This window comes from Camelus bactrianus, chromosome 14, assembly GCF_048773025.1.
Source record: "Camelus bactrianus isolate YW-2024 breed Bactrian camel chromosome 14, ASM4877302v1, whole genome shotgun sequence".
NCBI classification, from domain to species: Eukaryota; Metazoa; Chordata; class Mammalia; order Artiodactyla; family Camelidae; genus Camelus; species Camelus bactrianus.
The window spans coordinates 7,360,017-7,377,990 of NC_133552.1; the positions used below are offsets into that span (position 1 = coordinate 7,360,017).

Consider the following 17,974-nt stretch of genomic DNA (forward strand, 5'->3'; position numbering starts at 1 on the left):
AAAAGTGGAGCAGAGTCTGGGGAGGCTGGCAGAAGCCAGACCATGCAGGGCTGGGGTGCGAACCTTAGCAGCAGTGGTAAGTAATTCCATGTTTTACCAGGCGGTTGTGATTCCATCTCCCGTGGAAATGGACTGAAGTGGACAAGAGTGGATTTGAGAGGATGAGTTAGGAGGCTACTGACCGGTCAAGGCAGAGAAGGTGGTGGCACCTTGGGATTACAGTGTCACACCTAGAAGAGCAGGTCAAACTGTGCATCCTCCAGAGTATGAGAAAGCACCCTCAGGGCTGGCCCTGAGGAGAAACGACAGTGTCACACCATTTAAGTATGGCTCTCATGTCCAGAGTTGGTAGAGATACTTCTCTGATTAGAGCTACCATTTGGCTTCCATCCCAAAACAAAACCCAACAAGTGTTTGACCTCAGAGCACGGCTTACCCTCCAGTGATTCACTCCAGCTCTCTTTTTTGTCAGATTCTCTGTCTTCTGGATGAGTTTGATGTTGCCAGTTATTCTGAGCATCCTTTGTGTGGGGACAAATGGAAGGGGGACAGGAAATGAGCTTTAATTCAAAGAATCTGTGTCTGGACATAAATTGCAAAGCTAACATGCCCAACATGATTCCACATGTACATTCTAGTTCAGGGAAGTGTGGACTTTATGGAAGGATTCGTACTCGGCTTATTAAACCTAGCAACGTAAACCCTTGAGCAGTTAGAGACGTCAGTCGGCCAGAGCGAGTGACCATGTAGACAGGCACGTGGCATCTTCCCACCCCGAGCCCTGCCCCGTCTGGTCTGGTCTTTGCCCGTAGCTGATTTCTCGTCATTCTTAACAGGTGACATAAGTGAGAAATGGCTATCATACTGTTTGCAGAAAAGGATATAGCTCTTTGCTGGGTGTTGAACATTTGTTTTCTGATTTTTCTTCTGTTGTCAACATGAAGTTGCAGACATCAAATTAGTGAGGAAGGTGACACACTGGTGGCCTGTAAGCTGTAAGCAATTCACAGATGTGTTTTATTTAGCTTGTACAATTTTTTAATTGACCCAACATTTAAAAATTAAAATTGTTCATACATACACTCAAAACAGCATTTCTGGCATCTCTCAAAAAAAAAAAAAAGCTAGCAACATGGGGCCTGCCTTTGTAGAGTCCAGCAATGACCCTGAGCTAACTATTGACCACCCCTCCACTGTCCCCTCAGCACACTGAGTCCCTGACCCTGCTGGCAAGAGCCAGATGCCAGTCATCACGATGCTGGACTGGCGTTTTCTGTATAATGGAAACACAGGCCTCTGTACCTTAGGCCCCAAAACGGGGACATGAAAGCTAAACACCAAGAGCTGTCTGTTTCCAGAAAAACGGGAGTGTTCTCCTCTGCCTCTGCAAGAAAATAAGATGCGAGCACCTGTGTGCAGAGCTCACGCTGACGCGGAGGCAGGGAGAGAAGCCACAGTGTGTGTGCAAGACAGCGGAACAAACAGTGTCCTAAGAAACGTGTCTCTTAATACGGGAGAAGTATCTGAGGGATGGCTTTTTTTCCTAAAGACAGGTGTGATCAGTAAAGGATTTAGGCTTGCTGGTGATTACGGTACCAGCCCTCCTAGAGTGAGGCGCGTCGCACAGTGCATAGGATGTAGAACAAGGCAGGCGACGTGAGTCGCACGTGCCATGAGCACAGCTCCGCTCGTGGGCAGACACCGCTTTCCCTGGGGTTTCTCAGCCTGCGCCTGGAGGAGAGAGGGATCTTGTTATGACTTGAAACCAGCACTCCTGATTAAGGATTGTGGTTTCCCTTCTCCATCTCCCACGGGATTCACTCTGGAGCGGCTACTGCTGGGTAGTTAAGTTCCCGGAAACGCAGGAGGGGTGAAGCCTCTGGGCCCTGGGCTCTGGGTATCGGCCCTACCGCCAGTCAGCAGAGCTTGCCTCCCCTGTCCTGCAGAGCTGGCCCTGGGGCAGCTGGAGAGGCTGCCATTTCAACTGTTAGAAGTGATTTTAGTTCCTCTCTACAGCTGTTTCTGAGCGCTACTTGAACATTTGACTCTTTGGACTCAAATACAATCATTTATATTTAGTCCCACCACATTTTATCTTATTATAGTCAAGCCACCATAGAGTCTTTCTGGACACTAACCTTCGTAGTTGTGTATTTCCCACCCCTGCCTAATCCATGAAGGAGAGTAGCCTGCAACCTCTGTTCTTCTACCAGCTGAACAAGCTACGTGTTGAACAAGACGAGATGTTTCCGCAGCTAAATTGCAACCCATTAAACATCATCCTTCAGATACAATCAGTCTTTTGCTGTAAGGAATCCTCTTTCCTGTACTGACTAAGGAAGTGTCTGCTGAAGCAAAAGTTTTCTTGAAAATAGCAAATACCTCAGTCTGTACAATCTGTATGATAGGGTTAAAGGTATTTATCTTTCAAAGCTTTGAAAGATATTCATGGCCAAGGTCAAAAAAATTTACTCAACAAACATAACGCAGTAGTCATCAGTGTTCTAGAGCCAAATGGTTTTAGCAACAGGCGATTAGCATTGTTCACACCTGCTTAGGAGGCGGCATGCGTCTGTTTTACTGAGTAGGAAAGCTTCAATATTTGGCTAGATTTTCCAAATGTTTTCTAGTTTAGCTTAAACCAGTGACTTTCAGAGATTAAACATGATGAAAATTATAGCTTATATGGTATACTGAGGCCTGCTTTCTCAGATTTTTACCTAACTGGCTATATCATAAGCATAGAACTCATTTCAGAGCAGAACACAGAGGAACAAGTATGGCTGTGCTATTGTTAATGATCAATAACTAGATTATTCCAGGTTCATCCGTTTTTTCAAAATTTGGGGGGGGGGGGAGGCAGGTAATGAGGTTTATTTATTTATTTTTAGAGGAGGTACTGGGGATTGAACTCAGGACCTAATGCATGCTAAGCATCTCTTCTACCACTGAGTTATACCCTCCCCCCTTATCAATTTTTAACATCTTGATTTTATTTTTCTCATTTTGGGGAAACATACCTCTAAATCCAATATATAAATCAAGCTATATCAGGAGTACAGGAAGAGGGCTTGAAGAAAATCCTTGTGACCAAATAAAACAGTGACATTCCCACATTTTCAAAAGAATCTTAAATCACCAAAACATAGCTACATCTATAAAGACTTCTAAAGGGATTATTTTCAAAGCCCGGACACAGGAAAACCTCAGCACGGCGTCAGGGTGGGGAAGTTTCAACATTTTCCTTGAAAGGCATTGCTCACTATTTTTTGGAGCTCTAATGAAAACTAGGTCCCACCCTGTGGCCTAGGAAAGGATTCTGAGATAATAAATATCAACGTGGCTTGGACTAGCTACCGAATAAGGAAAGTTTAAGGAGGACCCTGAGAACTAGTGTTCGTCAAGTTGGCCATCTCCCAAGAAACACAATTTTGTGCCCTGACCACTGAGTGGGAGGAATTTATTGACAATGAAATTCCTTAGCACCAAGCTGGAGTCAGAAAGTCTCATCTGCCTTCATTGAACAGAGAGCTTTTTGCTTTAACGGATTTCATGACCTTCTTGGATTACAACCTTATTTTGGAAAACAGTAAAAAGATAGCAGTTTTCTTCACACAAGACCATGTAATTTACTCAGCACTTGCTTCATTCCATGCTTCTGAAAAGTAAATTCCATGGGAGAAGCAGCTATGTGCTAATAAATTGCATACTAAATGTCTCAATCAAATTTGATGTTTTCTAAAAAGTCTTCACACTGGAAACTCTGTACATGTAGACTTAAGACTCAGGTCCTGTACTCCTTTCTTGTGTTAACACTGTCTTTCAGTACATAAGGTTTGGTTATAAAAACATCTAGCATAGTTAGTTTTCTTGAAAATAGTAAACACCTCCAGTTGTGTAGTCTATTTCACAGATTTAAAGGTATTTGTCTTTCAAAGCTTTGAAGATATTCATGGCCAGGGTCCAAAAAACTACTCAATAAACATAATATAATAGTCACCAATGTGCCAAACCCACATGGTACTAGTAACAAGCGAGGTCAGGAAAGACCCTTGGAGTACAGGGGTAGGGAGGTGGGAATTGGGATGGATGCTTTATGTTTGAAAATACCAATAAATAATCTGATAGCTTTTTTTTAATGCAGTGTACCTTATGTTAAGTACAATACGTTAAACTGGTGATAACCTAGAGATTTTTTTTATAAAGAGCTTTAAAATAAGGGGCTTTTTTTTTGGTCAAGGATTAGAAAAGCTAGACAGGTCCTTAAATATTTTGAAAATCCAGAACCAGACATATTGATCCATGATTAGGAATGGCCAACTTGATTTTTTTTTAATATTCTGTCAAGTTGTGGTAATCTCTTTCCACATAACCAAAGTTTCCTTGAACCAATTCTGTGGTTATGACATGGTAACACCAAAAACTGGTAGCCATAGTTGAACATGGCCCAGTTACAAAGTTATATTATTCTAGACTAATCATCAGTTCTAGATTACTTTTAGAAATTGTCTACTGGGGAAGAAAATTACACAAAAAAAAATGCAAGAAAATTACTTGTATCTCACACTTGTTTGGGAACATACGGACAATATGCAGTCCTTTGAAATAACAATATTAGCAGTCCTATAAAACAGTCTCAATGTGGAAGGCAATCTGACTCCAAAGAAAAAGCCACTTAAATTATTAGTTATATTCCAGGCTAATTGGATAGTCATAGTTTAGTAGATATGAAGCCAAACATATTAAAGGCTCTGCCTTAACTAACACTTAGCAATAGTCTCATTTGTTTGGGGCTGTAGTTCTTTCAAATTAAACAGCTGGTCTCCTCGTAGTTTTACTGTGTTCAAATATTATGGACATGTAAACAGTAAAATCTTCAAGCAAGACAAGTTTTGACTTCTGGTCTCCAAGGCTGACAAAATCTAAACCAACTAATCTAAAAGATCACAGGTTACATTTTTCAATGACAGGTTTCCCATTACGGCTTGTTCCTAACTGGACCGCTGCGCATGCTGAATGGGTACAACGTTTGCAACCACTTATCACGTTGGGGCAAGCAATGCTAATACTGCTGACGGTTCTGCTCTCGGACGAGGGCATGCTTTCTGTTGCATGCGTTACACTGACCCTGTACTTTCTTTCCTTTCCTTTGTTTCCTGTGCCATGCTTGCTGTGTAGCAAATGGAATCTCTTGCAGTAAGTTAACTTTCTTTCATATTCTTTGTCCACTTAGGCATGGACCCATAACAAATCTTATTTTTACTGTTACTGTTAAATCTCTTAGCGTGCTTTCCCTTTTTCATTTCCTTTTATTTGGTAGGCCTGAGACACGTAGTTTATTAGCATTCTGGGCTACCTTCCTCCCAAAGGAGAAACCTATGTTGCTATGGACTCCCATGCTATCAGGGGAATATTTGTAGTAATAATGACCATTGTCTGACACTTAGGAAAGTCAGTTTCATAGCTAGGTTTCACCCTAAATTGTGAAAGGTAATATTTTGTTTTTAAACAATCCTTTTTTTTTTTTATCTGCAAGTCTCTGGAAGCTGTCTTTTACTCCAGATTTGGAAAGCTTTCTATAAAGAAAAGTTTAAGTGATCATCAAATAAAATATTTTACTGAAACAACCAAAGATCTGGTTTGGGTTAACGAGTGAGTGTAGCTACTTCTTTAAACTTAGGCTGGATCCCGGCATTGAGATAGCAAAGAAATCTGAGCAGAACTGATTTTTCTCCTAAGGGCCAAGGACAGAGGAGAAAGAAAACCTCATTCAGCAGGCTTAGCATGAACTTTAGTAACTTGTAAAACTTATGCTCAAAAGTATGTTAATACTGTTAAGTAGACTATTCTTCCTAAAACCTGAATTTAAGTTCTTGCCATTTCTCTCTGTAAACTGATTTTAGAGGGAACCATTTTAAGTCACTTCAGCAGCTCTCAATTCTGAGCTGAGTTCTTTTCAGTCCATGAGTAAACTGAGAGGCCCTGTTTATTCTCACTTGACCACATCTGAAAACTGAGCAGTCATACGTTTGGCTTAAGCCACATATTTAACCCGCTTTCAGTGGTGACGTGGAGCCGTGAAATTCCACCTGCGAGGGCTGTCCTCTTCCTTTCACGGAATCCCATCCACTACCTTGGAGCTAAGCCATTCCCGGGATAAAACAGGCGAAGTTTAGAGGCCGTTATAAGCAGATGAGCTCAGAGAGTCGTGTGATCATTGGTGCTGGAGTTACTCGTGGTTTATTCTTTCCTCTGTGTAATGAAAACGTTTTAAACTCCAAAGGTGTCTACAGGGCTCGAGGGCCATTTTGTGTAATGTTCTTTCCACAGAAAGTTTTGTTTGCTTTCATAATTTCTCCTTTTTGTAAGCACTTTGGGCCCTTTTTATCTAATTCGACAAATACTTACTGGGCACCGAGTAGAAGCAAGTAAAACTGATGCAGGGCCTCAAAGGATCACGTGACTCTGGTGTTTGCACAGATTTTAGGATCACTACCTACATCCTAAACGGTGGCCAGAATTGTCACAAGCAGTAATCTTCCAAGTGTCTGCTGAACTTATAAATTTAACACCTAGAACCACTTAATGCTGTATCTTTCAAATATACTTTAAAAAAAAGAATTGTTTTAAAAACATGTAGTTTATAAATATTAAGACAACCACAGCTATAACTGGTAGAGATTTAATTGGCAAATATCATGGAAACTTGGCAGTTCACTAAGTCCCTTTGTAGCCACTCCTTTTTAATTAGTCACCTTCCAGGGGCTGTTTTATTCTGTATGATACAGTGATTTTTCTCACAGATATTTACTAATTGGGTTTTGTTTATTTTATTTGGGATGGTAACAGCTGGTTATGTTTCCTTGATGAAAAAAAAAGTGTTAGCCTCCACCAAGATTTCACTTATTATACAAGAATGATCTTTAGTAACTATGTCTTCCCGTGCAAATTCTCTCTTTAGCAATTGGAACTGTGTCAGAGATTGTATAAGCTACACTTCCAGCTGCTGCTGCTTTTTCAGTCCTACTGTAAGCTCATCGGCCAGGTGCACGAGGTCAGCTCCATGCCAGAGGTGAGCCCACCCCTCCCGCCCCAGGTGCTGCTATGAAAATCATTCCTTTCCTTTCGTTCTCCCCTCACCAGTTTATAAAATGTCCAAGTGATTTTACTCCCCCATAATTATCTCACTCAAGTGCAAGTCTCAGGTACAAGTGTTTTGTATTTCTATCTGTGCTGGTCGGCAGTGCCCGCAGGACAAGGCGGGAGGCAGGTGCCGTACGTGGACGTAACGCATAAGGACACCCCTGAGGGTGAGCGCCTCCCTCAACGCTGTGCCGAGGGGCCTCACTTGCCTCCCCGTGGCCCTGGCCCTGTGTCTAGGGATCCTTATTGGAAAAAGTTCCTTGTGTTACGATTTTTCTTCTCTATCTATAGCTTTTCATAGCTGTCCCTATATTGAGATAAGAAGGAAATAATTACGTGATGTTTGATTCTCTTCAGCTTCCCTGCCCTGCTTAGCATTGGGCTGTGTTAATATTTTTAAACGTGAAAGGCAAAATAACTTAAGCATACTGCTTCTGAGCAAGCCAAAATTTTCCTAGACCTGGAAAAAATACCACTGCAGTGTAGTAGGTGTACACTGGAAACTATGGAAGCGCAGAGGGTGAGTGCCTGGTTCAGCTGGAGGCCGGGAGGTTGAAAGAGGAGCCTTTCGGGGGAAATCACAGCTGAGCCAGTTCTTAGAGGATGAGTTGGAGTTAGAAGAAGTGGGAGCTGAGAAGCAACATTCCAATAAGAACAAACAGTGTAGTAAGAAAGAGGAAGGAACTACAGAGCAGGCAGTTTAATACTGCTAGACTACAAGGAGCAAAGGGAGTGAGGCAGAAGAGATAAGTGAGGATGAGATCATGGAAGACACCCGCCTGGGAGTGTTTTAGTTAGATCTTTACAGCAAGGAGGTGGAGGGTGGACTTGATGACAAGCAGGTTGGAGACAAGAGACCAGTTACGAGGCTGCTGAAATAGCTCAGATGGAGAAAAGAGTCTGAATTAGGACCAAAGTGCTTTGTATGAGAAGAGGGAGGAAATGTGGGGGACATTTTAGGACAAAAGGTCAATGATAACGGTTGGGTGGGGGCTGAAGGAGAGGGAGGAGTCGAGGACGATTCTAGGTTCCATCTCAGATGAACTAGGTGACTGGCCGGCGGAGCCACAGCAGAGACAGAGAGAGAGCAGGAGGGCCGAGGCGACTGTACGTCCCATCGGTGACGTTCAGTCAGTGACCAGGTCTGCCTGCAAGACCACACAGGTGTGACGGCATCTTGCAGGTAGTTAAATAAGAGGACCTGCAGCTGAAGGTGCAGATGTGGTAACTGTCAGGGAGCAGCCATGAGTCCATGAAACAGTCCCACCCTGAACAGCAGGGTGAGGACGGAGCCCAGGAGACCTTGCGTCTTGATAGAGGAGGAGGAGACAGAATGACAACCATGTTACCACGTTTACCACTCAGCTTGGGAAAAAAGGAAAGTGTACAGTTGACCCTTGAACAGCATGAGTTTAAACTTAGTGGGTCCACTTTAATGTGGTTTTTTTAAAATATATGGGAAATCTTTTTAGAGATTTGTGACAATTTGAAAAAACTCATAAACTGCATAAGCCTAGAAATAATGAAAAACTGAGAAGTTATGTCATGAATACCTAAAATACGTAGATGTACATATAACACATAAAAATATGTGTTCATCGGCTGTTTGTGTTATTGATAAGACTTCTAGTCAACAGTAGGCTATTAGTAAAGCTTTGGGGGAGTCCAAAGTTATACGGCGCCCTAACCGCACATTGTTCAAGGGTCAGCTGTACTTCCACAAATGCCTAATTTCAAGGGAGGAGAAGACATCTTGCTTTATAAAGAGCTCTTCACAGACCACAAGTTATCAGATAAAAGACATGGTAACTGCTATCTGCCCCACTATCAAGACTTTACGCTTACTGTCCCAGCAAATATGAACAGGATCCTCAGAGTCCATCTTTGCTCAAAAAACAGAGGACATACAAGTGCAACTCACATGTCATTTTCCACACTGAAAAAGTCATTCAAGCTTCACTCCAGAGTAGTAAATTACATGTTATATACTGTGTGTCTATATATGTATGCAATTATTTTAAATCTAATAAATTTAAAGTGAATTTCTCCTTTATTTTAAATCTAGAGAAGTTTTAAATACTATACACACACATACAGTATTTAAAACTTGCCTAGATTTAAAATAAATTCACTTTTTCAAACTTAAAAATTGTATACCTAGAATACGCTAATAACTTATAGGAAAGAATCGCCTCATTAAATTTTAAACCTAGTTCTGGAATAGATCGTTGTATCTACAGGCATCTGTGTGAAGGCGGATAGTCCTTGAGGGCTCAGTTCTATAGCTTGTACAACAAGCAAGCTGGGAATGAAGATGAAGATGTTGGCTAAAGCAACTTCCTAAAGAAAATGGGCATTCTCAGCTTGCATTACAAAGTGAAAGGGGAAAATAACCTTTAAATTCACATCAGGTTTTTTTTTTTTAATGCTCTTAGGGTCAAACTGCAGGAGAGTCGTCTTCCACAGTACACTTTGGGGGCCCTAAGGAGTGACAGAGGTGCTCCCTCACCATTTACTTTTTAACAACTCTGGATCTTTGGGTTCCAGTAATTCTGAGGGAAAACGTCTTTTACCTCTGTAATATGAATACTAACATTACACTGAGATTTTTCCTTCTCTCCCTTAAAATTATGTCTATTTCTATGCCATAGGTAAAGGTTAGTCAGATTTATTCTTCACACAGGTTCCGTGTTCTTGATTACATGTATTGAGCACTTAGGTGCCAAACTATTTGTTTAATATTTAAAATAACCTTGTGAGGTGGATAATCCCTTCTGTCTCACAGATGAAAAAACTGAGGCACGTAAAAGTCTGTTTCCTTGACTGTGCCATAGTCAACAGTGCAGAACTGCCATCTAAACTCAGCTCTGCCCAACTCCCAAGCCTGTTCTCTTGTGCATTTTACTTCTACGTGTGCCCTTCTATCTAAATAGAAACCATTTTAAAGAGACTATCTTTTATATAAGGAGAGCATCCCAGCTGCTGATACATAGTTATTCCGTGCGTGCGGCCCCAGAACGCTACATACACCATGCAGTACTTTCATTTGTCCTTTTAGTTTACCAAGATATTAAGCTCATGATTAACCAGATCTCTTATAGTCATTTTTTTCCCTTGGGGGATATAAAATCCAGCCTGCAACTAAATACAGGAAAAATAACATTTTTTTTTAACAGCTGCTAAATATGTCCAGGGAACTGAGTGACCTAAAGAAAAACCTGAAGGAGGCCACTGCAGCCATCGCTGCTGACCCTCTCTACATAGAGGGGGCGTGGTCTGAGCCAACCTTCTCGTCCACCGAAGCAGCCATCCAGTCCATGCTCGAGTGCTTGAAGAACAACGAACTTGGCAAGGCTTTACGGCAAATCAGGGAATGCAGGTGACTCTACTGTTTCTATTTAGAGATGGTTAAAGGAAATGTGTGCCTAATAGCTGCCCTGTTGTGGAAGGAAAGTCTAGGCCTCTGCCATCACCATGCGAGAAACATCAGAATTCACAACTTAGCGGTTACAGTATTGGTGTTGGTTCTGGTCATTTGTTATCCTTAAAATGTTGAAACACTTCCAAGTATACGCCAACATAATTTTAAAACTAATTATTTGAATGAACCTCTTTGGGTTTTCCCCTCTACATTATGATAGTGTATTCACATTCATTGGAACCAGAATGCTATAGCAAATAAATGTTTTAAAGATTATCAGATTTTATTCTTATATTTTTATATTTTAGGTATTTTTATCAAATCTAATAATATTCAGTATTCTAAAACTGATTACAGTGATGTTTGCACAACTCTGATTATACTTAAAAAGCCACAGAATTGTATGCTTTAGACAGTTGAATTGTATGTGAATTACACCTCAATAAAAGCTTCTATTAAAAGTAATTTTCTTACACTAATAAAGACTCTTAACTCGTCAACCTTGTGACCAATAGTGCCTCTCATCTCTGCTTCTCTTTCCTGACTGCAGAAGTCTGTGGCCCAATGACATCTTTGGAAGCAGCTCTGACGACGAGGTCCAGACACTACTGAATATCTACTTCCGTCATCAAACTCTAGGACAAACAGGCACTTATGCCCTGGTGGGGTCTAACCAGAGCCTGACAGAAATCTGCACCAAGTTGATGGAGCTGAACATGGAGATCCGGGACATGATCCGCAGGGCCCAGAGCTACCGGGTCCTCACTGCTTTCCTCCCAGACTCCAGCGTTTCCGGCACTAGTCTCTGACAGGAGCCTCCCACCCCCCGTGGGTGCCAGGCTGGGGGTGCTGCCACGCTGGGGTGACCTCATTCAGTGTCTTCTCAGCCTTCAAAAGGCTTGGTCAGACTGTTCTCCCTCTTGTTACCTGCAGGACTTTCTCTAAAGAGGACGGCAGGACTTCCCACGTGTAGCAATACTATCAGAACCAAGGCAGCACAGGCCATTCTGGGACAGACTCCAGCGGTCATGCTGTGTAGCACACACGTGTTACCATTTTACTGAGCAAACACAATTCACTACTGAAGACGTGACTTCCACTGCATACCAAAGCCGACTACTCTGAACAATACCTTCCTTTCTAGAAACAGTTTTAGATTGGCACAAGTGCAATGTTTTCTTCACTAAAAAGTATTTTATATTCTGCAACTTGTACATTCTTTCCCTTTCTTTTTCTTTTTTTTTTTCCTGGGTGAATTGAGGAAGGGGCAGGCAGAATGAAGCTGGCCACTGAAAACTGTATAACAGTCAAAAGCTGACAGCCTGTATGTGTGAAAAGGGAATTGTAAATGGACAAATTTAATGTACACTGAAATTTGAATACAATTACTGTATCTAAAAGGAGCTGCTATGAAGTACCTTTCTTATGTTGCTAGGCTACTGTCTCTGAAAGCCCTGGATCTCTTTGCAGGGGTCTGTGATTAGGACCCTCACACCAAAAATGGTCCACATAGACCCTTTTTTTTAAGGATCCTGGCTGCTTTTTACTAGAAGGTTGCTTTTATGAGCATATTTATACTATAGGAGAATGAGTGTTAATTTTAACCAACTTTTCCATTTTGTAGAAAAAAGTTAAAGATATTTACACTCTAAATTCCAAGTCTTTCCACCTGTCACGCATGCATATTTTAGTATCCATTTGGATAATCGTAAGTAGAATCATAAAGGTAAAATATGAGTTGTCACTTTGTTTCTTAAGAAATGTCATTTTATTTGTAATATAAATGTAAAGGGCCACCCTTAAGTTTTCTCCTTAAACTTAATGCTGTCCCGTGTTAGCTGCGTGCATGTGAAGCTGTTGCACATATTCAGAAACATAGTCAAAGTTTATCTATGTAACTTATTCACTCTGTAAATACATTTAAAGTTTTTGTGATGTAATCTTGGTTGATACTCTGTTCAGAACTTCCTTTAGACTAAAAAAGAAAAAATACATATTGACCATGAGTTTTGTTTCTGGTTAATGAAGATTTCTGCCTTTGACACATTTATGGTTTTGCATGTGGGTCACCACAGTGACAGCCCCAAAGGGTGCTGCACTCATGCCTATTCCGTGAATGCCACCACTGGGGCTTGCTAGCACAGTGACCCTGGGAAGCAGGAGGACTCTAGAACCTCTTTGGAAGTGGACACCAAAGATGGTGACCTTCAACCATCTTTCATGGAGCAATCAGCAAAGAACCAGAGCTCTGACTGTCCACAGCCTATCATGAGGTTGTCATCCTTACAATTTTGAAAAAGACCCAGAATGAGCAGGAAGAAATAGGAGGAGTTTTAATTCTCTCACCGACACCCATCTATCCCTCACCCCACTCGAAAAATAGGGGCATGGAGACACACAACCATCTAATTTCTACTGTCCTCTTACTCACAGTTCTTAGACTAACAAATATAACTTGCTTTCCTAACATACAACCAAATCATAAATGGTAATTTTCTAGAAGGATCCTACAACAGAGTCTGACCCAAGAGTTTTTTTAATGTTACCATAGATACAACTATTAACTGACTTTAATGACTTTCTGGAGATTGCTGTCAACACATTCTGCTGGTGATTTATTTTTTTCAACTTAGCTAAAAAATGATTTGCCACAAATTTAGAAAAAAAAAAACTGAATCACGAGCTCTCTGAAAAAAAATCTCATTAAATACTACCAACCCTAGCCAACTCTCAGAGTTCTGCTGGGACCCACAGTAGAAAGGACTAACCAATTAACTAACCAAGTTAATGACTTAACTTTCCACCATGGCCTCTAACCCAGCAAAGAATCACTGTAATGGCGTACTCTTAAAAAAAAAAAAAAGAAGAGTAGGGGAGGATTTCATGCCATAGCTCATACTGTCCAAAGGTGCTTTAAAAATACTCAGCTGGAGAGGGCCACGATAGTGGAGTAGAAGGATGCTCATAGCTCACCCTCTCCCACGAATACATGAAGACTGACATCCACAGAAGACCCACCCATCCAATCAGAACACTTGCTGAACTTCGGCAGAACATCGCCTTCTTCAAAAGACAAAATATGCAATCTAGTAGGAGAAAAGGAAAAAAAGGAAAAAGCAAAATAGTGCGGGACCAGTCCCACGGGGAGGGAGAGGCAAAGGAGGAACAGCGCTCGTACACTGGGGTCTCCCCCTCTCCAACGGAGAGGTCAGTGGGATGGAGGAGGAACCTCCAAGGCTCGGATCTGTACTGAATAGCCCTTGACTGACAGAACCAAGTTAAACGGGCACAAAGGGTCCCTGTGACCCCCAACCCTAGACTCGAATCTGCAGGGGTGGGACTGGACAGGCTGCCCAAGCCGGGCCGACTGCACAGGGGCAACCTTGGGGGACTGCAGTGTGCTGTGTGCCATTGCTGGGAGGGTAGACTGATCAGAACAGCCTGGGTCCCCCATAAAATACAAAAAAAAAAAAAAAAAAAAAAAAAAAAGCAGAGCAAAACTGCTGGTGTGCCCTGGGGGGAGGGGCACCGTAGCCTTTGTCCCCACAGACCCGCAGCACCATTACTGCAGAAGAGAGGCGGGGCTCAGCCACAGCCACCACATTCTCAGTTGCGGGTGCCCAGGCAGAGGCAGGGTGGAAGCCTGAATCCTTACCTACGGGTTCCACAACCTCATAGATGGGACTGACATTTCTTTACAGCCCCAGGCAGAGGGGAATGTTGTGAACTCATGCCTCTAAGACAAATGAACAAGGAGCACAGTTCTGGCACAGAGCAGGGGCGAGGGCTGCTGCCACCCTTTTCTCCAAGCCAGCCTACCCAGCGCAGACCCCACGTGGCACAGGGAGCGGCACTGAATGGGGCGAAACCTGAGGGCCTCTGGAACCAGTGAGTGGAGTTCGCACAGCAGGCAAGGGCAAGGGCAGGAGTGGTGACAACCACAGAACAAAAAGGAGGCCCTGATCAGTAGCCAGGGCAGGCTCTGACTACCAACGGCCACATGCCTAACCAAAGGGATAACAGGCAAAAGGCATGGAAGGAAGACTTGGCAACCACCCATACTTAAGAAGGACCTCTCGATAAAATTATTAAGAGCACACAATCTCCACAGGAAAATATCCACTTTTATTTCTTTTCCTTTTTTAATTTTTAATTTTTTTAATTTTTAATTTTTTAATCCCTTTTAAAATTTTCTTTAAACTTTTTATTTTTTTTAAAATTTGTCTCAATTTGATTTTAATTACTCTTTGTTTTGTTCTGTTATTTATTATACTGCTTTCAAATATCTTTTCTTCTTTAAAATTTTTCTTTTAATTTGTCTTAACTTGATTTTTATTTCTCCTCATTTTGTTCTTCTCTGATTGATTATATCCTGTTTTCAAATCTTTTTTTCTTCTTTTAAACTTTTTTTTAGTTTTATTTCCACATCCACTTTAGATAAATAAACAAATTAATAAATAAACCCTTTCAGGACCACAGTAGATAACTGATATTCCATAATCCATAGGGCCAGAGAGATATAAGTAAAATGAAGAAGCAGAGGAACCACTCCCAATTAAAAGAAAAAGAGAAATCCCCTGAAAGAACAATCAGTGAAATGGAGCTTAATAGTCTACTAGATCATGATTTCAAAAAAGGAGTGATCAAAGTACTGAAGGAACTGAAAGAGACTGTGAATAGACAGAATATGTCAAAAAGGAAATTGAAACTATAAAGAGGAGCCAATTAAAATTGGAAAAGTTATTTGCTGAGATAAGAGCTGAGCTAAAGGCTGTAAAAAGTAGGCTAGATAATGCAGAGGAACGAATGAGTGACTTAGAAGACAGGATAACAGAAATCACCCAATCAGAACAGCTGAAAGAAAAACAAATGAGAACAATAAAAGGGACCTATGGGATAGTATAAAGCAACCAACCTATGCATAATAGGGGTCCCAGAAGGAGAAGAAAGAGCAAAGGGGATTGAAAAGGTATTTGAAGAAGCCATGATTGAAAACTTCCGAAACCTAAAGAAGGAAACAGATACCAAGTACAGGAAGCACAGAGGGTCCCAAACAAGAACTCAAACAGACCTACACCAAGACATATTATAATCAGAATGGCCAGGGAGGAATAAAGAAATAATTCTAAAGGCAGCAAGAGAAAAACAAAGAGTTACAAGGGAACCCCCATAAGGCTTTCAGCTCATTTCTCTACATGAACACTGCAGGCCAGAAGGGAGTGGCAAGATATATTTAAAGCCCTGAATGAGAAGAAGATGCAACCTACGATACTTAATCCAGAAAAGCTATCCTTTAGAATAGAAGGAGAGATAAAGAACGTCACAGGCAAGCAAAAACTAAAAGAATTCAGCAACACTAAACCTATGCTAAAAGATATATTGAAAAATCTACTCTACATAGAAAAGCAGGATGCTACAGAAAGGAGAAAACCATAATTGGAAGGTGATAACAATAATGAATTACAACAGAATAAACATGAAATTGTAAAAGATGACATTTAAATCATTAAGAGTGGGAGAGGGGAGCAAGAAAATATAGTTTTCTTCTTTTTCATTTTCTTTTTTTGTTCTTAATAGGATGGGTTTGAGCTTATATTACTGTTTAAAACAGATATAGTAATGGGTTAGTATACATATAAAATAAGGTAACCACAAGCCAAAAGATTACAATAGAGTCACAAAAACTAAAAAGAAACCAAGACAATACAAAGGAAAATTATCAAACCACAAAAAGAAAAAGGAACAAAGAGGAAATACCAAATCAACTGCAAAACTAAGTTCAAAATGGCAATAAACACACATGTTCAATAATTACTATAAATGTCAGTAGACTAAATACTCCAATCAAAAGACACAGAATGGCAGACTGGATAATAAAACAAGAACCTACAATATGCTGCATACAAGAGACCCACTTTAGGGAGAAAGACATACATAGATTGAGAGTGAGAAGATGGAAAAAGATATTTCATGGAAATGGAAATGACAAGAAAGCAGGAGTAGCAATACTGATCTCAGATAAAATAGACTTTAAAACAAAGGCCAAAGAGAAAGATAAAGAAGGACATTATGTAATGATTAAAGGAGCAATACAAGATGAGGATATTACAATCATTAACACATATGCACCCAATATGGAAGTACCTAAATACATAAAGCAAATACTAACAGATATAAAGGGAGAAACTGATGGGAACACAATCATAGTAGAAGATTTTAACACCCCATTAACATCACTGGAAAGATCTTCCACACAGAAAATTAATAAAGCAACAGAGAAATTAAATGATACAATAGAACAATTAGACTTGGTTGATATTTTCAGAACATTACATCCCCTAAAAATAGAATATATATTCTTTTCAAGTGAACATGTAACATTTTCTAGGGTAGATCATGTTTGGGCACAAAAGAAGCCTCAACAAATTTAAGAGGATAGAAATTATTTCAAGCATTTTTTTCTGATCACAATGCCATGAAACTAGAAATCAACTACAGAAAAACAAAGGAGGAAAGAACGACAGCATGGATATTAAACAACATGCTACTAAAAAACCAATGGGTCAATGATGAAAACAAAGAAGAAATTAAAAAATAATTTGAAACAAATGACAATGAAAAACAACCACACAAAATCTATGGGATGCAGCAAAAGCAGTCCTAAGAGGGAAGTTTAGTGATAGAGGCCTTCATCAAAAAAGAACAATCTCAAAAAAATAATCTAAACTACCTGATAAAAGAATTAGAAGAAGAGCAGCAAACAAAACCAAAAATCAGCAGAAGGAAGGAAATAATAAAGATCAGGAAAGAAATAAATAGAGTTTTTAAAAAAAGAGAAAAACAACACCCATTTATGATAAAAACTCTCACCAAAGTGGGTATAGAGGGAACATATCTCAACATAATAAAAGTTATATATGACAAACCTACAGCCAGCATAGTACTCAATGGTGAAAAACTCAAAAGCTTTGCACTAAAATCTGGGACAAGAAAAGGATGTCCACTATCACCGCTCCTATTCAACATAGACTTGCAAGTCCTAGCCACAGCATTCAGGCAAGAGAGAGAAATAAAAGGGTTCCAAATTGGAAAAGAAGAGGTAAAAGTGCCACTATATGCCGACAACATGTTACTATATATAGAAAACCCTAAAAGGTCCACACAAAAACTACTAGAGCTGATCAAAGAATTCAGCAAGGTAGCACGTTACAAGATTAACGTTCAAAAATCAGTTGCATTTCTTTACACTAACGATGAATCAACAGAAAAAGAAAGTAAAGAAACAATCCCCTTTAAAATAGCACCCAAAGTAATAAAATACCTAGGAATAAATCTAACCAAGGAGGTGAAAGACTTATACACGGAAAACTATAACCCATTGATGAAGGAAATTAAAGAAGACTTAAAAAA

The 17,974-nt window shown here is 40.4% G+C and overlaps 2 protein-coding genes across 10 annotated transcripts in view; one reads left to right on the forward strand and one right to left on the reverse strand.

The window, feature by feature from the left end:
• FRY (FRY microtubule binding protein) overlaps positions 1–12,570 on the forward strand; it is a 361,526-nt gene extending 348,956 nt beyond the window's left edge. For 5 of the 7 annotated variants that reach the window (XM_074378020.1, XM_045514136.2, XM_074378019.1 and 2 more), the window contains 4 exons: positions 5,179–5,196; positions 6,962–7,072; positions 10,320–10,522; positions 11,115–12,570. In XM_074378020.1, the coding sequence (XP_074234121.1) occupies positions 5,179–5,196; positions 6,962–7,072; positions 10,320–10,522; positions 11,115–11,373 (591 nt within the window). In that variant the 3' untranslated portion in view covers positions 11,374–12,570. The remainder of the gene's footprint in view (positions 1–5,178; positions 5,197–6,961; positions 7,073–10,319; positions 10,523–11,114) is intronic. The other 2 variants (XM_074378016.1, XM_010951525.3) reach the window with 1 other exon arrangement.
• ZAR1L (zygote arrest 1 like) overlaps positions 1–17,974 on the reverse strand; it is a 41,068-nt gene that overhangs the window by 396 nt on the left and 22,698 nt on the right. For 2 of the 3 annotated variants that reach the window (XR_012511642.1, XR_012511643.1), the window contains 3 exons: positions 866–993; positions 437–521; positions 183–292 (listed from right to left, as the gene is read on the reverse strand). Coding sequence is in view for 1 of the 3 variants with exons in the window: in XM_074378021.1 (XP_074234122.1) it covers positions 934–993 (60 nt within the window). In the remaining 2 variants the exon portion in view is untranslated. Of the gene's footprint in view, positions 1–182; positions 293–436; positions 522–846; positions 994–17,974 lie in introns of those variants that run through there. The other variant, XM_074378021.1, reaches the window with a different exon arrangement.